The 19715-nt window shown below is 39.1% G+C and overlaps 1 protein-coding gene across 1 annotated transcript in view; it reads left to right on the top strand.

Annotated features, from left to right (window-relative positions):
* The window catches only part of LOC105939594 (glutamate receptor, ionotropic, delta 1a), a 332951-nt gene that overhangs the window by 229859 nt on the left and 83377 nt on the right, over nucleotides 1–19715 (top strand). The window contains exons 5-6 of the mRNA XM_036142376.1: nucleotides 1111–1272; nucleotides 7797–7916. Coding sequence (XP_035998269.1) covers nucleotides 1111–1272; nucleotides 7797–7916 — 282 coding nt within the window. The remainder of the gene's footprint in view (nucleotides 1–1110; nucleotides 1273–7796; nucleotides 7917–19715) is intronic.

Raw genomic sequence — 19715 nt, 5'->3', positions numbered from 1 at the left:
CTGCCGCTGCAGTAGGGTGCTCTTGGATTTTTATGGGAGTCTGCATTCTACCTGAAGGTCTAGACATTGTTCATTTGTAAATTAACCCCCTAGGACTTTTTCAACTCTCCCACATCTGTGCTAATATCATTGAGCTGCACTCAATCGTCATCCCAACTCAATCATGTAACCCAAGTCAATATCTGACAAGTCGGATTCATGATTCTGCAGAGGAATTACCATTTTTGTTCTTGTTGTCATTAACTTAGAAACAATAAAAATGTTAACAAGGATAAAACTTCCCAGACACAATCTTCCCAAAACTATGCGGGAGTTAGAATGATGGTTAGAATACATATATACCTAATCTGTTATTATGAATTAAAGTTTTTTTTACTTTACCTTTTTCTTAAGTAAGCAAAAAAGAAACAAATAAGAAACAAATAAAACATGAGTATGAAGCAACTATTACAAAAATACAAACGGATGGAGCAGGTTAAAGCAAGTTAAAGGAAGGTGGAGGTTGAACATTAAGAATTTATAGATCTGAGGTCTTTTACCCTCTTGTTTTCATAGTGAGTCAAATCTGACTAAAAGTACACATTTCTTATAGACAAGGTTTACTATCATTATACTAAAGTAGAGAAAAATGTGTGTGTGTGTGTGTGTGTGTGGGGGGGGTCTTATTTGGGTCATATCTCAAAATGTATCTTCCTTCTATCGTGTATCGTGCCGGTTGGTTGGTTAGTTGGTGCCAGAGCGGTTCATTGTGGTCATATCTGACCACACCACTTTCTCCCAAACCTTCTCTGGGTCTTTTAGACCCAGAGATCTGAACAGGCTACGCCTGCAGCCAGCTGCTAGATTATATTATTTTAAACTGCAGTTTGCCACCACCGATTTTCTTGGTGAGTGCAATCCCAGCTGTCTTCAGATTTTTAACAAGCCCTTTGAATATAGCTGTGGACATACATTATGATCAATGTTCCTTTTATATTATTTTAATTGTTTCTCAACAGTCCTAGCAAAGTGCTCTGACGTTATCACCAAATATCTGCGCTAGTTTCCCAGCCTTGTACAGATCCGCCATCCGGTCCCTGACATCTTTTGACTTGAACTCTCTTCATCCAGGTGTCCAACCTCTACCTGTACGACAGCGTGCTGATGCTGGCCAACGCTTTCTACAGGAAGCTGGAGGACAGGAAGTGGCACAGCATGGCAAGCCTAAACTGCATCAGAAAGTCCACCAAGCCATGGAACGGAGGCTGGTCAATGCTGGAGACCATTCAGAAGGTAAGAAGCCCGACCGTCTCCCATCTGTTTCATGTAAACAAAGCTTCACAAAGGAATACATTATGTGTCATTCAAATCTCAGATTTTTCTGAAACTGTTTCAAGCATGTCATCAGTGTTATGCACTGTTGCACTCAAATAAATATATTTTTTTAGAGTGAACCAATGTAAACTGACAATCTTGATATGCCAATGTTTCCTCCTTCAAGGCAGGATTTGGTTGTCTAGAGTGCAGACAGGGACATATGATTTATCTCTGTGGAGAGCTAGTATTGATTGAATGGCGATCCTAATTTCAAACTCAAAAAACTAACCTCTCAAGGCGTGTGGTTTAATATCAAAGCTGAAAGCTTTTGTTGAACTATGCCTGCAATGTTGGTTCAGCATGTTGCGCTTCTGCCACAACCAGATTTGGTGTTTACAAAGTATAGAGAGATGTCTGGGGGTAGAACTCTGATATGCGCTTTTCTTTCAAAACACTTAGTGTAACATGAAGCTGAAACCACGGCAATGATCTTTTGCATTTATATGTGGAGTTCTTGTCAGTTAATGTGTTTATGTTTGTTGTTAGACCATCAGTCAACTTTTCAATATGGCCGCATTTAAAAAATGAATTTTAAATTAGCCAAACTTCCATCGGAATTTAAGCTTTATTTTTTGCCAACAGAAACTAAAAGCAAAGATTAAAGTGTAACTAATTTGTACATTAACCACATCCAAATACAATATGTGTGGATAAAGAGTAGAAAATAAGCAATTGGAACAAAGCAGACTAACCAGCCTGATCGATGACGTGTAGCACTCTCCATTCTGGGCCTGCTCCCATCAAGTTAGGTTCAGGCCGAAACAGTTGAGATGGGAGCGGGACAAGATTCTTGTTTGTTCGTGAAACACACGGACATACTGCGAAAATTTCAGCTTGCAGGCAAGGTAAAAAGCCGACGACAAAGAGTACTAAATAATGCAATAAAGGGCTAATCACCACATTGTAGACCATCATCACCTTTCTGAAAAAAAAAACAGCCAATTTAATTTGTGGACTGTAAATTCGATTCAGATGTGCTCAGTGTTCAACATGAACTGATGCAGTTTAAATTAATGTGAACTTACACAGCACAAAATCACTCATTTAACTTAGTTAAATTAGTTAATTACCCGGCCAGATGTGTTAATTTGTGCAGATCGGAGTAATTTCAGTAGATGAATTCAGGGACATTTATTTTCTTTAAAGATTGCGGCCTTTGTTTCAATTTAAAAGAGTTTAAATTTTTTTAAATTAATAATTAGCACTAGCATGTGGGAAGGATTACAAGACCAGGAATTAATAACATCTACTTAGCAGAAGCTGAATCAAACGTGAAGTGTAAACGTGACACTGATGTGAAACCTGATTATGATGTGTCTCATAACTCCTGCCTAGACTCTCAGTCTGATGCTCTAATTGGTAAGAGAAGCTTTTCAGTCATGCTTATGAGTCCCTCAGAGCAAAATTTGCTGCCTCTTAATGAAAAAAAAAACGCATCAGTTTGAGTCTTTGACATGTGTCAAAGTAAAAAAGAAACACAGAGCTCATTAAGATCATTCCTGTGTCCTTTCTCGCGTCTAAAATACTGAAAATGGTAACAGAGGAGATACTCATACTTCATACTGCAGCAGTTGCACGTTAAATATTACATGTATTTTTCTCAATATCGATAAAAGATGCAAAACTCCAGTTAATGAATCCACACACTGCACTAAGGTGGGACTGAATCTGATCTAACGTGGACATCATGTTTTCCATACATCACTTTGATGCAGCTGCTCAACATGAAAAAAAGAAGCCCTTGAATTAGCGGTGCATTCAATTCCCCACAGACATTCCGGCTATGTTTTGATTCTCTGCCAAATAATGAAGAAACATGAGCTTCATTTTATTCCAGATACTGACTTTGACTCTGGCCTTCATTAGCTTCCAAGAAAATCTTCGATTTCCAGTTATTCAACATGGAGTCAACCCAACTTTTTGGTTCCCATTGGAACAAGATCCCATTTAGATATTAGAGTGTGTATCTCAGGGATTAAAGCAAAAATAATCAGTTTGACTGAAATTTGTTTCAAGTCAGCCCATATATTCCCGGGACCGTGGACATAATGCCACATTAGTTCCCTCACTTGCTTATTGTGCAGTCAACTTTAATCAAATCTGGTAGTTTTAAAATAAACAATGACCATTCCTGTCTCTGTCCCACCTTCCAGCTTCAGAGCCTTGGCGTAATCCTTGACAGCTCTTTACATCCTCTCCTTCACTTTCCATATCCAGAACATCACCTGGTTAACTTTCATATTTGCAGCATCAAGTTCTTTCTTCACACTTTTGATCACACTGTAAACTGTTCCACAGTCCACTTTGCAGTTTTAGCTCCCTGTCCTCCAGAAAACCTCCATAAACTACAACTAGTACAAACCCAGCAGCTTGCATCATTAAACCATCTACTTCACACCTGAACATTAACTCCTCTTGCTCCCGGTCACATTTAGTATAGATTAGTATAAAGTATTAGTATTAGTATAAATTAGCATAAAGTCTAAATTAATCCTATGAATATACAAGGCCAACCACAACCTGGACAAAGCAAGACACATAACCAACACTATGATGATGTCATACATTTTAATTTAACACAGATCTCACATTACAATAATCAGTCTCTGCTTTGCCAAAAGAGGGAAATCCGTCGCTGCGACGGAGAACTTTAACCCCTGCTCTATCTTTAAATTTGATGTCAGTACAGGAATGAAATGGATGGATTCAACCTTTCTCCTGGTTCAGAGTGAAATTTTTGTAATTTTCTTTTGAAGTAGAACTTACTAGAGCAAGCAAATTGTTTCATTTATAATTCTAACAGATTTCTTTAAATTAGCCATACAATATTGCAACCAGTGCAGCTCTATATTTTAATAATTCTGAAGAAAAGCTTTTAAAATGTGACATTTTATTGGGATATTTTCCAGTGTCTTAGCAGAAAAAGTATGTTTTTTTTCTTAAACTATTGTGCATTAAGTGTATTTTCATGCATTTCTGTTTCCACATTCCATAGAACAAAGTCTAGAGGTCTGCTCTGCTTTCCCACTCAAATTGAATAATTTCCCTCAGACTTCCCCTCTCACTACTTTGCTGATGAGATGGAAAATGACTTTGACAGGGGACAAGATGGGGCTGGCTGAAGTACAGAAGGGAGAGACGAGTGCTTTTCATTTTTCTTGACTGCATCACAAAATCTAACCTTCGCTCAAGGAATGTTTATGAAAGTGATGAAAGGACGAACAGACGGTTCTAAGGATTGTCGCATGCTGGCTGGAAGGGAGGCAGGCAGGCCAGTGAGTGAAGGTCTTTGCGGAAAGCCATTCTGAGCCCCAGCCGTTATAACCATATTTATTTTCTCCAGGTGACACCCCAGTGACCTTAACGCCTTACACCGGATCATTTAGTTTCCTGCCCGGTGTGACGACTGTCTTCAGTCTTACTTCACATGCAACAAGAGCTGATGTAGGTCATGGATTGGCATTTCACCCGCAGCCTTTCAGAACAAAGCTATCACAAGTTGAACGTGTTTATCAACCCATCATGATGGTTTTCATGTTGTCGTCCATCACTACAAAAAGACTTCAGAGAGACCAACAGGGATGCAAGTAAAATCCATGGGGAGCTTTAACTCATGAAGCAGTGGCCAATGTTTATATGCACCATATTTAAAAATATATATATATATGTTTTTTTCTCCTTGTCTCACATGCAATCAGACTGAACATTTTTTCTTCTATACTTAGCATTTTAAATTTTTTCAATGTAATAAATATTTTTAAACACCCTGGTATTAATACGCCTTTGAACAGTGTGGGGAAAGCTAAGATAATGACCCAATTGCTTTATAAGCTGGTGGCAGGTTAATTCACAACAGTGTATGTATTTTATGGTCACCCCACACTACGCTGCTTTTGACATCATTTAAAGAATAAGAGAATTCAGCCAAAATATATGGAGAAGTCTAGTTTATTCTTGGGTAGCATTTCCAGCGTCCTGAAGGCGCCATGTTCATCAAGTCAAGCATTTTTTATACAGGTATGAACAGCGTGGAAATATTCAGCGATCATAACATTCAGGAATGAGACGGGTTCGGTGTCCCAGAGACAAATGCGGTGTGAAATATGTATATAAACCTCAGAAAAAAAGCAGGAGACCTTGTGAAGATGCTTTTAAGAGAGTGTCATTAGTCACCATAAAAGTCATGTTAAACCATTCAACTGAAAGGCGAGTAAGAGTGGAAGAAATCATTACTCCAACAACAACATAAAAGACCAGATTAGTTTGCGCTCAGGGACAAAAACACAAAAACAGTCTTATCGCTTGGCACATCTCCGTTCTCAAGTCTTGCAAGTCAGAGCAATACGTCTCAGCTGCTAAGAACACTAATTTCTCCATTAAGAAGTCATTGTTTGACGAGCTTAATGTTTGTATGACCCTCATTATCTTGTAGCAAGAGTTTGAAAAGCGTCTGCCTATCTCACCCATAACTCAGTCTAAAATGGGAAGTGATATGTCAATTAAAAAGACACGCTGTTGACTGGAGTTTGCTGTCCATGTGACAATGTTACAAGACCACCACACAGTGTGATAGATCTTTGTTTGGGTCTTTTTGGTTTGGAAATGGTAGAAATATTGCAAATGTTGCATCTTTTATTCATGCTACTCCACAGCTCAGCAAATCACTCATGTTTTTGACAGTCTTCCAAAGTGTGTCTGAGGACTCCATTAGGGTCAGCTGCTATAGTATGGCTCACATTAGTTGACTGGAGCATGTCACACAAAACCTACATTTACCTGCAATAAATCCTACAGACTTCAAGGCAATCTGGGAGTGTAATCCTCACTTTGCGGGATGGTTTCATCTGAAGTTTCCTCCAGTTCTCTTGTTACTGCAGACGACCTGTCCAAAACGTTGTTTCACTAAGCATAGTGACTGGCCACCTACAGTCGCTCACTTTCAATAAACCTTGTGGTGGCCCACTGATCGTTTTAATCATCATTTTTCACATACATTGATTGTAAATTCTCAGTTATCTTCAATCCATTTATTGTAAATATGGAGCCTGACATGAATGTATACAGCCTTTCCAGCAAAGCGAGAGAAAAAACATGCAGCTTCCAGGACATTTTCATAGAGTCAACAATGATAAAATGTACACATTGAGCACTTTAGTGTTTGATGCAGGGGTGTAACTACGTTTTTCAGGGGCCTAGGATAATATTTTGAATAATTTGGTAAATTAATATTTAGTGTGAAACTACAAGACGCTTTTGGACAAACAAGGGATTGCTTAACCATAACCTTGGGGTGGTGGTGATGATGAAGGTAAACCTTGCTGTCAGGTGTTAGGGTGGGGAGTGATCAACCTCAGACGGGGCAAGGAGAGGCAAGCTCAGCTCCTCTACTATGCCTTGACAGTAGGAGGACCAAGTAATAGCTAGTGTCCGAATTCCTCGTTAATTGTTTCCTTTTCTGATGTGCATATCAGAGTAACTAATTTGGGTCCGGTTTCTCTGAATCTGTAAGAGGCACTTTACACCTCACCCCCTCCACATCGCAGAGCTTTCTGCTCCAACCCAATCGGCCATTTTTGTAGTATGCTGGAGGACAGTGTAGTGAACAATTGAACATTTGGACTCATCCGTTTGTAGCTTTGTTATCCTTCAGCTTGGACTACAAAATTACTCAGAGAAATAAAAATGCCAGATTTGCCAAATTGGTAAGCCAGATGTCTATTACGGTACCTTGACTAGCAGTTCTGCAGCAAATATTGTGATGTAGATGATCAATAAATGTTATAGAAAACTGAGAAACCAGTACAATTTGAAAAAGTATGACCCAAAAGAACATAAAGATATTTACATAGCACCTGGACAGACCACAGTCAACTTTTCTGCACTCATAGAGTAAGTTGATTTTGCATATGTCCCCGTTAATACCCAAAAAGCTCACAGTCCTTAGCATATTCTTCAAAATGGGTCAATACTTTACATTCTGGAAGTCAGATTTCTATCCGGGTTTCTTTTGTCCCTGTTCTCACTGCGCCTCGGGGGGATCCCTCCCCAACGATCTGGATTTATAACATTACTGTCATATCATGTGCCTGCAGCCTGAAGTACCTGAAAAAAACGTTAAATCAAAACTATTTAAAACATGGAGGGTAATGAAGCTTAAACAGCTACTAATCTAAACTATTACGATTTAAAAAAGATTTGCCAAAATAAATGTTCTATGACTGCTTGTGAGGATTCCAATTTGTAATGCTAGTAGTCACCTTGCTACTGTCCCATTTTAAATCCTACATTAATCATGATTTCTTATGAAGAGTTTAATAAAACAAGGATGTAGTGCTATCTGATCATGTGATATGGTACAAGGCCCTGACGCGGTGTGATTTTTAACATCCTCTCCTCTCTCCCTCCTCTCTCACCCTCTCCCTGAACCCCCAACGTTTCAGGGGAACATCACAGGTCTGACAGGAACAATGGACTTTAAGGACAGCGGCTCAAACTCCCACGTCCAGTTTGAGATCCTCGGCTCCAGCTTCAGCGAGACCTTTGGCAAGGACATCAAAAGAGTGAGTTTACCTTAAATTGAAATTGAAAAAAAAAAAAAACGTATTGCACAGTCAAGTTTACCCATTGCTTTAGTTGTCGCACCAGATGACACGCTTTCCTGCTTTAGGAAACCTTTCCACAAGCTTCATTGTTCTCCCTGTCACTGCAAGTTTTTTTGGATTAGCGCAGAGCCTGACACCACTGCCTTGTTCTGCACAGAGGAGCGCTGCTGGCTGTTGCTGTCGTTGCAGTTGCATGTCATCTGTCATTAAGTCTGTTCAGACGTTATGCAGCGGTGCTTGCCACTCCCATCCGGGGATCACATGGGGAGCTGTTCATGGTGTTTCATTTCTTTTAAAGATTGCTTTTATTGAACTTTCAGAAGCTTGAGGTACAAAATGTACAGATCACTGAAGGCTATGCCTTCATCCTCTCAAACTCTGCTCTCACAGTGGAGCTTTCTTTGCCAAAATTCTGAAAATAAGAGTAAACTAGAATTGTAAAGAAGGAGACGTCAACCGTTTAAGTGTAGTTGTTATCTTCAAGTTAAAGACAGTCATTAACTCTAGCAACCAAGGTGGTTGGGCTAGATAGATGTAATTGAGGGAGACATCCAGTTTGGTAGAGAATACAGAAAGACCAATGCTCTTGATGTTACATAAAGAGATGTAATTCCTTTATTTTTGTCACCTTCTCTCCTTATATTCCCATGCATTTCTCTCTCCCTTTATTTCTCTTTTACCTTTTTGTTTCTGTGTCCATTGAATTGGAAATAATCCCAAAATCATGTTCAATAAAGTTTTTTTGTATACGTATCAAGCAGAGTTTTACAGCGAAAGCAGTAATGCTCCACTTGTGAAAGTAAATCTGTTGGGCTCTCTTTGGCACTAAGATAGCAATTCTTAGTGCTACACTGCCAGACAGTGCACATAAGATAAAAGATTTACAAAAACAACATTAAAGGAAACCAGTTTAAGATCCCAAATGGGCAAACTGGAAGCAGCACACTGTGAGAAAGTTATACCACAACAAGACTAGGTCAGAAATGTGTCCTTTGAAATGAGTTAAAAAAGCAATAAATTGTTCAAACTGAAGTAAAGATTGACCCTTAGTTAAAGTATGTATGACGTTGTTAATTTGATCATTAAAATCGACCAGTTTAAACACAATTAGAAGATTTGGGGCATAGAAAAGTAGACAAATTCATTTAAAAAATTATATTTTTCTTGGGTGGACGATAAACAGCAGCTAAAATCGTGGGGACTGAATTGTAAATGGCTTGTACTTATATAGCACTTTATCAAGTCCAAGGGACCCAAAGCGCTTTACACTACAATCATCATTCACCCATATAGACATACAATCACATGCTGATGGTGGTCAGCTACACTGTTGCCACAGCTGCGGTGGGGCAGACTGAAAGAAGTGGCTGCCATACAATCGCCGCCACCAGCAGCAGACAAAGACGGTGAAGTGTCTTGACCAAGCACTCAACAACTGAGTTGAACGTAACAAACCCCTAGCTCCTGCACCACTGTATGTCACCACACAATGGATGTGAAACAGTCGATCATTCATCAAATGGCTGCTTATACCATGTGCTCAGTCTGGTCTTTAAACAAGATGGCTGTTGTGACAAGAAGAAAGGAATAAGTTTGGCTCTGTACCTGTTGGTGTTTCAACACAAAAGAGGCGAAAAGTGTTTGTAGGGTGCGTTTTACTCTTGGTGTGAACACATTTGTTTTATTCAAGCTTTTTGAAATCATGATTCTGCTGGATTCATCTTCTGACCCAAAAGTGACCCCATATTCCACTTACAGCAGGAGAGTCATCTCGCTACTGAGATGACATTTTTCAGATTTTTGCTTCTGGAGACCCTTGAACAGAGACGTTTAAGTGTCTCCAGGATGGTTGCCTGGACATTTGTTAAAAAATTAGCTTTGTATGGACTCACATGATTGCAACAGCTTCTTGGAAAGTAAACCCTGGCCTCTTTCCTGGTGGTAGTTGGAGCCAAACTTTTGTCCAAAGCAGAGATGTGGTAAAACATGTCGTTGTTTCCCACCAGTTTGCTGGAGCTTAAAGCCATTGTTATACTTTTGCGAGCCATCTGAAAATCCCTTTGACTTTTATCCTCTAGCTGGAGGCACATGACACTAACTGCAGATTTTATTTTAAACAGTAGATGGCACTGAAAGTTAAATCTCTCTGTGATCAACAGCTACTAGCTGAAGAAGAGTCTGTATAGGCATTTTTTTTTCTCTAATGGAACTCTGACTACAGAGTTTCACCTCATAAGTTACTTTCTTGGCAATCAAATATTCTGCAATATTAATTCCCTCTGGGGTCATGATCACCTGTGTACAATCTTGTCAAATAAAATGTGCTTTCAGACTTGTGTTTGTGAGGACAGACACGGCAAGCTTAAGCAAGCTATAAGAGCAATGGTGGAAAGGAGTAAGTAGCCTTCTTCCCTCAATGTGGGAGATGACAGACAAGTGTGAATAATTATCTTTCATTTGTGCCCAGCTGTTGGAAATCATTATGGTCCTGGAGTAACATGTCATAATTCCAACTGAGAATGAATCTTTTGTGAAACCAATGTTCTTTTTTTAATGAAACACACCAAGCTATATTTTTAAGATGTGCGGCCATAGCAATACTAAACCGGCATGACTTCCTTATGGTTTGCAGACGGCAGACGTTTTATGCACACATAGATACCTCAGGGGTAATTTCATGCTCTGTCACATTTAATACCATGATGAGAACATCCGAAGGCCGTCCAGTTGGTCGAAGGATTTTTTTAGTTGGGCCTTCATCCTAAATGAAAGGGGTACAACAAGGGAATCAATTAAAACAAGACAAACAGTCATCATAGGATATTTAAGAAGTCAGTAAGAATTCAGTTACAGTTGTGGCATTGTTGGAAGCTCCTTGGTTGTTTAAGATGTGGAGTTTGATGTTCCTCTCTACCTTAATAAACGTATTAGTGACTGCACTCAAGAAGAAGTTAAGCGTAGGGTTTCCACGGCTTGTACTTAAATACTGTATGTGTGATGCGATGCTGATGATGCTGATTGATGCTGGCTCGGCCTCACCACTTTTATTTTGCATGGGGAAATTTTAATTAGTTAGAAATATTTAAATAAGATGAGTGCGTTTTAGGATGCAACTGGTGAGGGCTGGCATTCCAGTTAACCTTTTTGTGGGAAAACAAGAGATTCTCTGCGGAAACGTTCTTAAAAGACGTGCCATTTCAGACCAGAGCAATAAGTATCTGTAGTTGTAGTTTGTCATTTTAATAAACACACACACACAGACCCGATCCTTTTTTTTCCCTCATGAGTCTTAACCATTGCATCCCCATTAGTGCCTCATGGGGCCCATAGTTGTTTACTAGCCCATTATTTATGCAGAAGTGAGCACAAACACTTGCTAGTTCATTAATTTTCCAATCATTGAAAAAGTTGTTGAACCATGTTATGGTAACCTTGATGAAAAGCATCCACGTTCAGACCCGCAGACAGTCATCCGTCGCCGTCAAACCACTTAGTGTTTAACAGGACCAATGAGGTTTTAATTAACAATCAGAAGAGTTTCGTTCCTTCCCCCCTGTAAATACGTGAAGATGCTATCTTTCTGTAGATTAACTGATTTGCAGGAGCTGAGCAATATAATTAAACCTTGCAGACATCACTCCGTCTCCGAGTGTCACATTGACCGCCTGGTGATGCGCTCTACACATCTGAGATAATAGAAGCTTGATTATGTTGTAGAATAATGAAACTTATGATTAACTTCTGTCGCCCACAAAATCCGCTAATTCAATCAGTCTAATTTTCTGTGATGGAGCAGAAGTTCTCATAAAGTGCCATTATATACAGCCCTGGAGGGTATGTGTATGGCAATGTTTGTAATTGGGACATTCAAAGCTGCATTGTTTTAATGAGTTTGTCTAGGAAAACAAAATGCTCAACTCCAAGCAAAAAAAATATGAATCAATATTCTTGTAGGATGTTTTTGCATTCTGGCGTATTAGGGCCATTGTAAATCAAAGATGAAAAAGTAAAGTAGATGTATAATAATGCACAGTGGCCCAGTTGGTAGCAGTGTTGCCTTGCAGCAAGAATGGCCTAGGTTCAAACCCCAGGTTTTACCTATTCTGTGATCTTTCTTGCATGTTCTCCCTGTGCATGCATGGGTTCTCTCCAAGTACTTTGGCTTCTTCCCACAGTCCAAAAAGATGACTGTTAGGTTAATTGCTTACTCTAAATTGCCCTTAGGTGTCAGTGTGTGTGTGCATGCCTAGTTATTTGTCCTGTGATGGACTGGTGACTGAACTTTTTTTGATTGATGTCAGATATTTACAAGAACAACTTGGATATCCTCTAAAATTTAAATGTGCAAGAAGAAAAAATGTCCACAACAAAAATAATACATTTTAAACAAGGTCAATGCAGTCATGTTGTAGCTTCTTCCTCAGTGTCTCTAGCGTGTATTGGGGATCCACCCAGGATCCCCAATACAGGCGTTCATGGCGAGTCTGCACCTGGGAGATGTTGTTCTGATACAGGAAAAGAGCTCCCAAATATCTTATTTAAAATCTCAGCATACTTTGGAGTGTAGTAAGTTTATTTTCTTGCAAAGTTATGACTTTACAATGTCAGAGAATATTCTAGTACAGTTTAGTGATGACATGTTGAAAAGTTGACAGCTCTCTGGTTCACTCTTTTGAGTGTAGAGATCATTGTCTTCCTTTTGAGATTTCCAAAATGCTACCAACATTTCCAAGATTGAAAGCCTAAAAGGATGAAACTGAACAACTTTACTCTGTTTTGCTCTTGCAAGTCAGCTAAACTACAATCAATTAAATTTTGTTCAAGAAATTGTTTTGAAAGCTTTTTTACATCTCTGGGTTTGCTTTGATTTTAGTGTTTAACACACTGATAATTTATCTGTCCGTGAGTGTTCCTCATTCAGTAACTGCATCCACACTGACAAAAGGCTGGCATCAGTGCGAAATGATAACTTTCAGATGTGGTTGTTCAATGGGAAAAAAATAATCAGATTTTATTGCATTTTATTCAAACAGTCTGGAACTAATTTGAAATGAAAATGTATGGTGAACAACGGGTGCATGTCGAGGCTCAACGCTGCGGAGCCAATATGTTGACTTAGTTGATTGATATGTAATGTTGTTGTGTTGTCAGAAAAGGGCTCTAAAGATAGAAGCTGTCAGAAAACCATTAGAGCCAGTAATTGTTTTTTTCTATATTTGATCTCACATGGAAAATATTCACATGGATATATATATATATATATATATATATATATATATATATATATATATATGTGTATCAGTGTTGTATAAAGTACTCAAATCTCGGAGTCAAGTAAAAGTATAAGTACTTCTCCAAAATATGACTTTGGTAAAAGTCTAAGTCACCGACTGAAATGTTACTTGAGTAAAAGTCTTAAAGTATCTGAAATGTCTTGTACTTAAGTATGAAAATTACTGTAAAAATAGATGTACTCAAGTAATGTAATGAAAAGTATAAGTAAAAAGTAAAATAAAGCACATGCAGTTTGAATTACATTTTTTAGATTTTGGTAAACTTTGAAGGTCAAATTCACTTAAAATAATATAAACAACCAAGTGCAGGAGAAATTTAGACCAAGTTTAGACAGAAAATACAACCTTTTTGTAAGCTTTCAGTTTTCCTTCTTCAAGTAAGGTCAGTGCTATTCACTTTAAAATTGTACACAACCAAGTGCAGGCAAAGGGGGTGTATACTAAGAACATGGTGAAGTGATAAACCAGGCTTAGTTAACCTACAGGAAGTGGTAAACCTGCGAACCGACACTTTTTTTGTAACGAGTAACTAAACCAAACATTGTAAATGTATCGGAGTAAAAGTCTGCAATTAAGTACGGAAATATAGTGAATTAAAAGTAAAAGTAATCAAAAAATTTTATACTCGAGATAAGTATAAAGTACTCCAAAATATACTTAAGTACAGTAGTGAAGTATTTTTACTTCATTACTATACAACACTGATATATATATATATGTATATGTATGTGTACAAAATATTTTCCATGTTTACTTTTTTCCTCTCTTACTTCTTAAAAGGGAGTTCAATTGCTCTCTTTAATAGAGGATCAGATCAAGAGAAAACAGATAGAACAGAGCAGAAATCTTCCTGATCTCTTGCAATTTAGTTTTCAGCATAATTTCCCCAGTTGGTTTCCTGTATTTCCAAAGTTAGTTCTCAGCTCCCTCAACTGTTTAATATCTGTTCATTAGATCTGCATGTGTAGCCTTCCATCAATCAGCTCTCCTGCACAAATAACTCTCTGTTGGCTCTCTGTTGTGGTCAGGGTGCTCCCCGGTATCTGTTTACCTCTTTAAAGCAGGAAGTTAAGCATAATGAAGGCAAGAAATGGATATAAAACTTAACTTAAAAAGCACCAGAACTTAGTGAGTTCAAGTTACGTGAATTGAAGGAGCTAGAGGAAAAGGAATGAAAATGCTGCAATGCTGATATAAGGACAGAAACTGATCTGGAAGGCAGCTGGAAAACATATGATAAGGATGAGTAGGAGAGTAAACATGAAGTTAAAGGAAAGATCAGAAGTGAACAGAAGGGAAAGGGTCTGACGGTGTAGGAAAGGGAAAAGTCAACGAAAGGGGCAGATGGTAATGAGAATGGTGTAAATGGATAGTTCGTAGGGGGAACAAAATAAGCTGTAGGGGACAGAAAGGGAATGATCAAGAAAATGAAAAGAATCTAAAAGTGAAATAAAAGCTGAAGAAAAATTGAAAAAGCTGAATGTAATGGAAAGAACCACAGAAAAATGGTAGTGCATTAACAGTGACTGAAGGAAAGGCAGAGGAAAAGATAGATAGAAAGAGACTGCAGTAGAAGGGTAATATAATAAGGAACTGGTTGGTAGAAAGGACATGAAGAAAGGGAAATAAATTCAGTGATTGAAAGTAAGGACATGACAGGAGCAGACTATGCTAAATAAAATACAAAAGGGAAATGAGAGTTAGGAACAACAGAGAAAAATATATTCCACTTGGAAGGGAGGAAATGAAGACAAAAAAGAGAGAAAACGCTGTAATGGCAAAACAGAGCAAAAGTACACTGACATTACCATCAGGAGGATTTACGCATTTTCATTTTTTTTTTTTTTTTTACAATGAGAGCAATAAGTTTGCAGTTAAATGCAGGATCAGGAGCGATATGTAAACAGAAATCGCTTTTGAACCTTGTGTTTTCTTCTTTGGCCACACAAGACGTTCACAGAATTGTTGTTACTGTTTCGGCTGCATGTATGACAATTCATGTGATTTATCATCTTGCAGGAAGTGCGTGTCAGCGTAGTACACACTCACACACTGAGCTGCTGCAGTAATCAAGATTTAATCACCTGGCTTCTCTTTGAGTTATGACTTCCTCTGGGATGTATAATGGCCGTTATGAGAATGCAGGTTCACTGCTACACATGCATGTATGTGCATATGCAGCTCCATTAATATAGACATATCTAAGCACTAGCACGCACTGTGCAGACCTCACAGGCTCACAAATTGATATTTAGGGCAGCACAGTTTGTAGGAATTCTGTATTTTTTTTTATTTGGATTCTGCTTTCGGACCACTGCTGGCTTTGTGTCACTTTTTTGGTTTGGAAACTCTGCAACACAGTGAATGATACGACATGTTCTTAAGCACTTCCTTGTCCAGCTCACAACTGAGCCATGTCTTTAATTTGTATACCACTTCAAACTAGAATTAACTCACACAAATTGATTTGTTAGGCCAATCGCCCTGGCTCCCGACCCCAAGGGAGGAACAAAAAAAGGGATGGAGAAGAACTCTTGACTTACATAAAATTTTAATTTAGTCTCTCCAGGTGCTTAATAGATATCTGTATATTCTTTTTGGGTTTCAGACCAAAGCATTGCAGTTTTTGAGTTATATTTTTCAAGCCGTTCAGTTTTCTTTGCTTAAATTTGATTATTTTTTTTTTTTAACAAATACGTCACAGTATTTATGCAGAACTGCTAAACGAGGTCACGGACTTCTGGCTTATCAATTTCATGAATCCGCTGTTTTTTTTTTGTGTAGTCTACGCTGAAGGATGCTGAAGTGGATAAGTGAAAATGTTAGGTTGTTGGGGGTATTGAAGCTCACAATCCATTGCCTAGCCCCCCAGTCCACAAAAAAAATGGTCTAATGGGGTAGAGAGGAATATTCTGTGACCTAGATGAAAGCAGGGTATGAAGCGCCACCTTCAGATTTAAAGAGACAGCAACAAAACGAGTTGCTCTCAGAAGCATCTCAGAACAGGGGCAAAAGAGGGTCCTTTGAGCTACACTAGTGAGGAATTCAGACCAAAGAATTGCAGTTCCACTTTATGTAGACCACGACTGAATAATTTAATTGTGAAAAGGAAGATTTTTAAAACCTGATTTATCCCCTTTAACAGACAGGAATACAATGTTTGGGTTGAATCATGCAAATAAATACTAAGAATTTACAATAAGAGCTTTGTTTTATTTGTAAAGTATTTTATTCAGAAAGGTCACCAGGTTAAATTAAGTGACATTACCATTATTTTAAATGTTGTTCACGGGCCTTGACCGAATCACTGTGTGAGGGAGAGCTGCTCTCTGCCTTTCCCCGCAGCTCTCTGCCTTCTCCCATGGGGGCTGCCAAGCTGCCAAAGATTACTCTGCCGAATCAGCGCAGTTCAAATCTCTAATATCTCATCTATAAAAATGATTTCACTCTGGTCAAAAGTAGGTGGATTTCCATTTTAAAGAACCTATCAAGACATGGTTGAACCCCCCTTAATGAGCACCCCGCCCCTCCCGGGATCAAGTTATTTATCCCTGTGGATTGTTTTTATAATGAAAAACTATTCAAGACATTCTTGCATGTGCAATAATATAAATAATATGTTGTTTGGTCATGCTGCTCTGGCCATGTTGACGCTTTTATCTATGTGGATTTGTTTTCTTTCATTTATCCTTTCTTGCAGATTTCTTTAAAGTGTTATTATCACACAGTAATAGCGGTAGAGCACACAACACTGAATGGACCTGAAGCCGCTCCGAGGAGGCATTCACCAACCCTCAGGCCCTACCGGGTCAGTTTAAAACCAGCACAAGTGGACTAGAGTAGAGGCCGGTCTTGCTAAACCGAGCGGAAGAATTAGAGTGGGTCCAGGGTAAAAGGGGCTACACATCTTTTCCGGCATCATTTTACTGCTGTTGCCAGAGTAAATTTGTTTGGCGGAAGACAGCAGTGAGGACGGTACGAGTTGATCTGAAATAGAAAAGTTTTATAGAGTTTGTGACGTGGAGGAGGTAGTTGTTTTGCTCGCTGGCAGTGAGGTATCAGCTGCTCGCTCTCATTAAGTCCACACGCTCCATTCATTTTGCTCCTACAGTGGCCGTCGTATCCCAATCTCCATCTCCATCTTTGCGTGCCGTCCTCGGCTCTGCTCAACCCCTCGCAGGCCCATTCCTCAGGCAACATTTCCCCACAGATGAAAACCCCCTCTCTCCTTCTCTTCCTCCACCTTCACATCAAACCTGATAGAGATTGAAATGCTATTTCCTTGCGTCCCTCTGAAACCTGTTCGGGAGCGCTCTGGTTTTTCAGATCTCCCCCATGTGTGATCCCATCCGTCTGTCCTCGCCTTTCCCATCTCATTCACTTCTGATGTGTCGTCCCAGCAATTTGTTGTCAGTAAATCGCCCTCCTGCAACCAACGGAGAAAGAAAACTGGTATTTTTTTCCCCCCCCATCCTCTTCAAATGGCAGTGTGTCAGAAGACATTATGCTCTCGCCCACTTTCCTCAGAGGGAGTGTCTGCGAGTGGCTGTTTTTAATCAGACATCGGACGGCCTCTGGGATGACTGCAGCAGACAGATAACCTCTCCAACTTTTAATAGGGCCAGATTTAGTTCCAGTGGGTTTCAAACTCTGATCTGAGAACTCTCCAGAGTCCATCCCGCAAAAATGAGGGAAGTGAAGAACTCTCCAATTATGGGGAAATTAGATGATTTGTCTGCTCACCAGTGGTTTTATGCGCTGTTGTTCGACCATTAATGGATGATGTAACTCCAACATCTCCACAAGAATGGTTCATTTATATTCCTCCTTAACACCAGCTCTGCTTTCCCTCTGAATCGGCAGCCAGTCAGAGTGCATTTATTTGAAAAATGTGGACAAAATGTTTGAATAACATATGTAAAGTGCCATACACAAGCTACTGTGTCTTAAAGAGCATGTTAATAGCAGAATGTCTTATGATCAATGCATGTTTACATCTTCTGTCCCTCCGTCTCATCTTTGATAGTGAGGTCTCTCTTTTTTTTTTCCTCTCGTGCTTTTCACAAAAGAGCGAAGGAGGTTTGTGTTATTTTTCCAAGAACAGAAATTACCCACCCATTTGTCTGTAATGGGTCCCGCATTGTTACCGTCTTCTCAGAAATGAATCCATTAGAAATGTTGGAGAACGAAAATGAGACTCAGTCGGTGCTAATTTCAAATCCCTAAGGTAATTTGGAGTCGTTAACAACAATTTGTGCCTTTGAAAACTAGAAGCTTGCTAATTTCTATGAATAATACATGGAACAAGATACATATTTAGTTATTTTTTCAATTTTTTGCTCTCAAAGCCACAAAGATGGAGTCCTTTTTTTTCTATTAGGCGTGGGCAGTGATGAATGGCTCCTGAGCTCTTGGACATCCTATAAAGAGACACCAAATTAGGCTTCCTGATAATAGCCAGACAGAAAATGAAAAAGCTGTGAGAAAACAGACAAAAAACAGATGTAATGTTTGGCTTTCAGAAGAGACCAGATAGAAAAACATCAGATGGGTCACAGCTTTTCTCTTTTAACCATTATTGGTGTGCCTCGAAGGAACACAATGTTAGGTGAGATGGTTCTCAGATAAAGTTTCTGAAAGTTTAGATTTATGAAACTCCAACTTTTTGTATGAGCAAAAGAAAATTAAACCCCACATGAGGAGATTTATATCTGCCAAGATATTGGTAATAAACCAGAAAGGCAAAAAAGTCCCAAATTAGAAGCTCTTGGAAGAAGAAATTGGATTTTAGTTGCATTTCGAGGACATTAGAAAGATTTCTCTCATGAATTTAAACTAGATGTGATTTAGGGGGCTATATCATGCAATATAAACCAAACTGAAAGTCTAAAATAAAGAATAAATCTGGTAAATCTCCTTCACAAACCTGATATGATGTGTTGTGGGATTCACGTCAACCTAGCTCGATTAAACAGTTCCAGGTTTAAATCTCAAAGCTGTAGATTTCTATAACCTGGCCAGCCAGATTGATCATTTGTATCACTCTAGGTTCTCCACATTGTCTGCTCCTATTGAATCCGTTTGGGGAAAGGAGGGACATTTGGCAGAACTCTCCGAGTGGATTGGGTGAAGCAACACCTATTGCCCGCCTTCCAGCGGTTGGTTTTAGCCAATCACGGTCTCAAATTAAAACATAAGCGGCAGATGACGCTGCCTCTCTCCGTCCCCCGTTCAGGACCTACAAGCTACACCAACGTAGTATATATATATATTCCTTGTAAGTGCAAACCTACTTGGCAATTAACTTGATTCTGATTCTGATGTCATGAGAAGCCACAAGAAGCTAAGCTAGTAATGGCACATTTGGTTCGGACACAAACGGTTGAAGTCGGAGCAGGAGAAGATGGTTCTCGTGTGTCTGTTAATGCACAAATACCACCATAATTCATCTTGCAGGCAAGGT

Source organism: Fundulus heteroclitus, chromosome 10 (genome assembly GCF_011125445.2).
Source record: "Fundulus heteroclitus isolate FHET01 chromosome 10, MU-UCD_Fhet_4.1, whole genome shotgun sequence".
In the NCBI taxonomy this organism is placed as follows: domain Eukaryota; kingdom Metazoa; phylum Chordata; class Actinopteri; order Cyprinodontiformes; family Fundulidae; genus Fundulus; species Fundulus heteroclitus.
The sequence above is the reverse complement of the archived record's forward strand: the minus strand, read 5'-3'. Positions and strand labels throughout refer to the sequence as shown.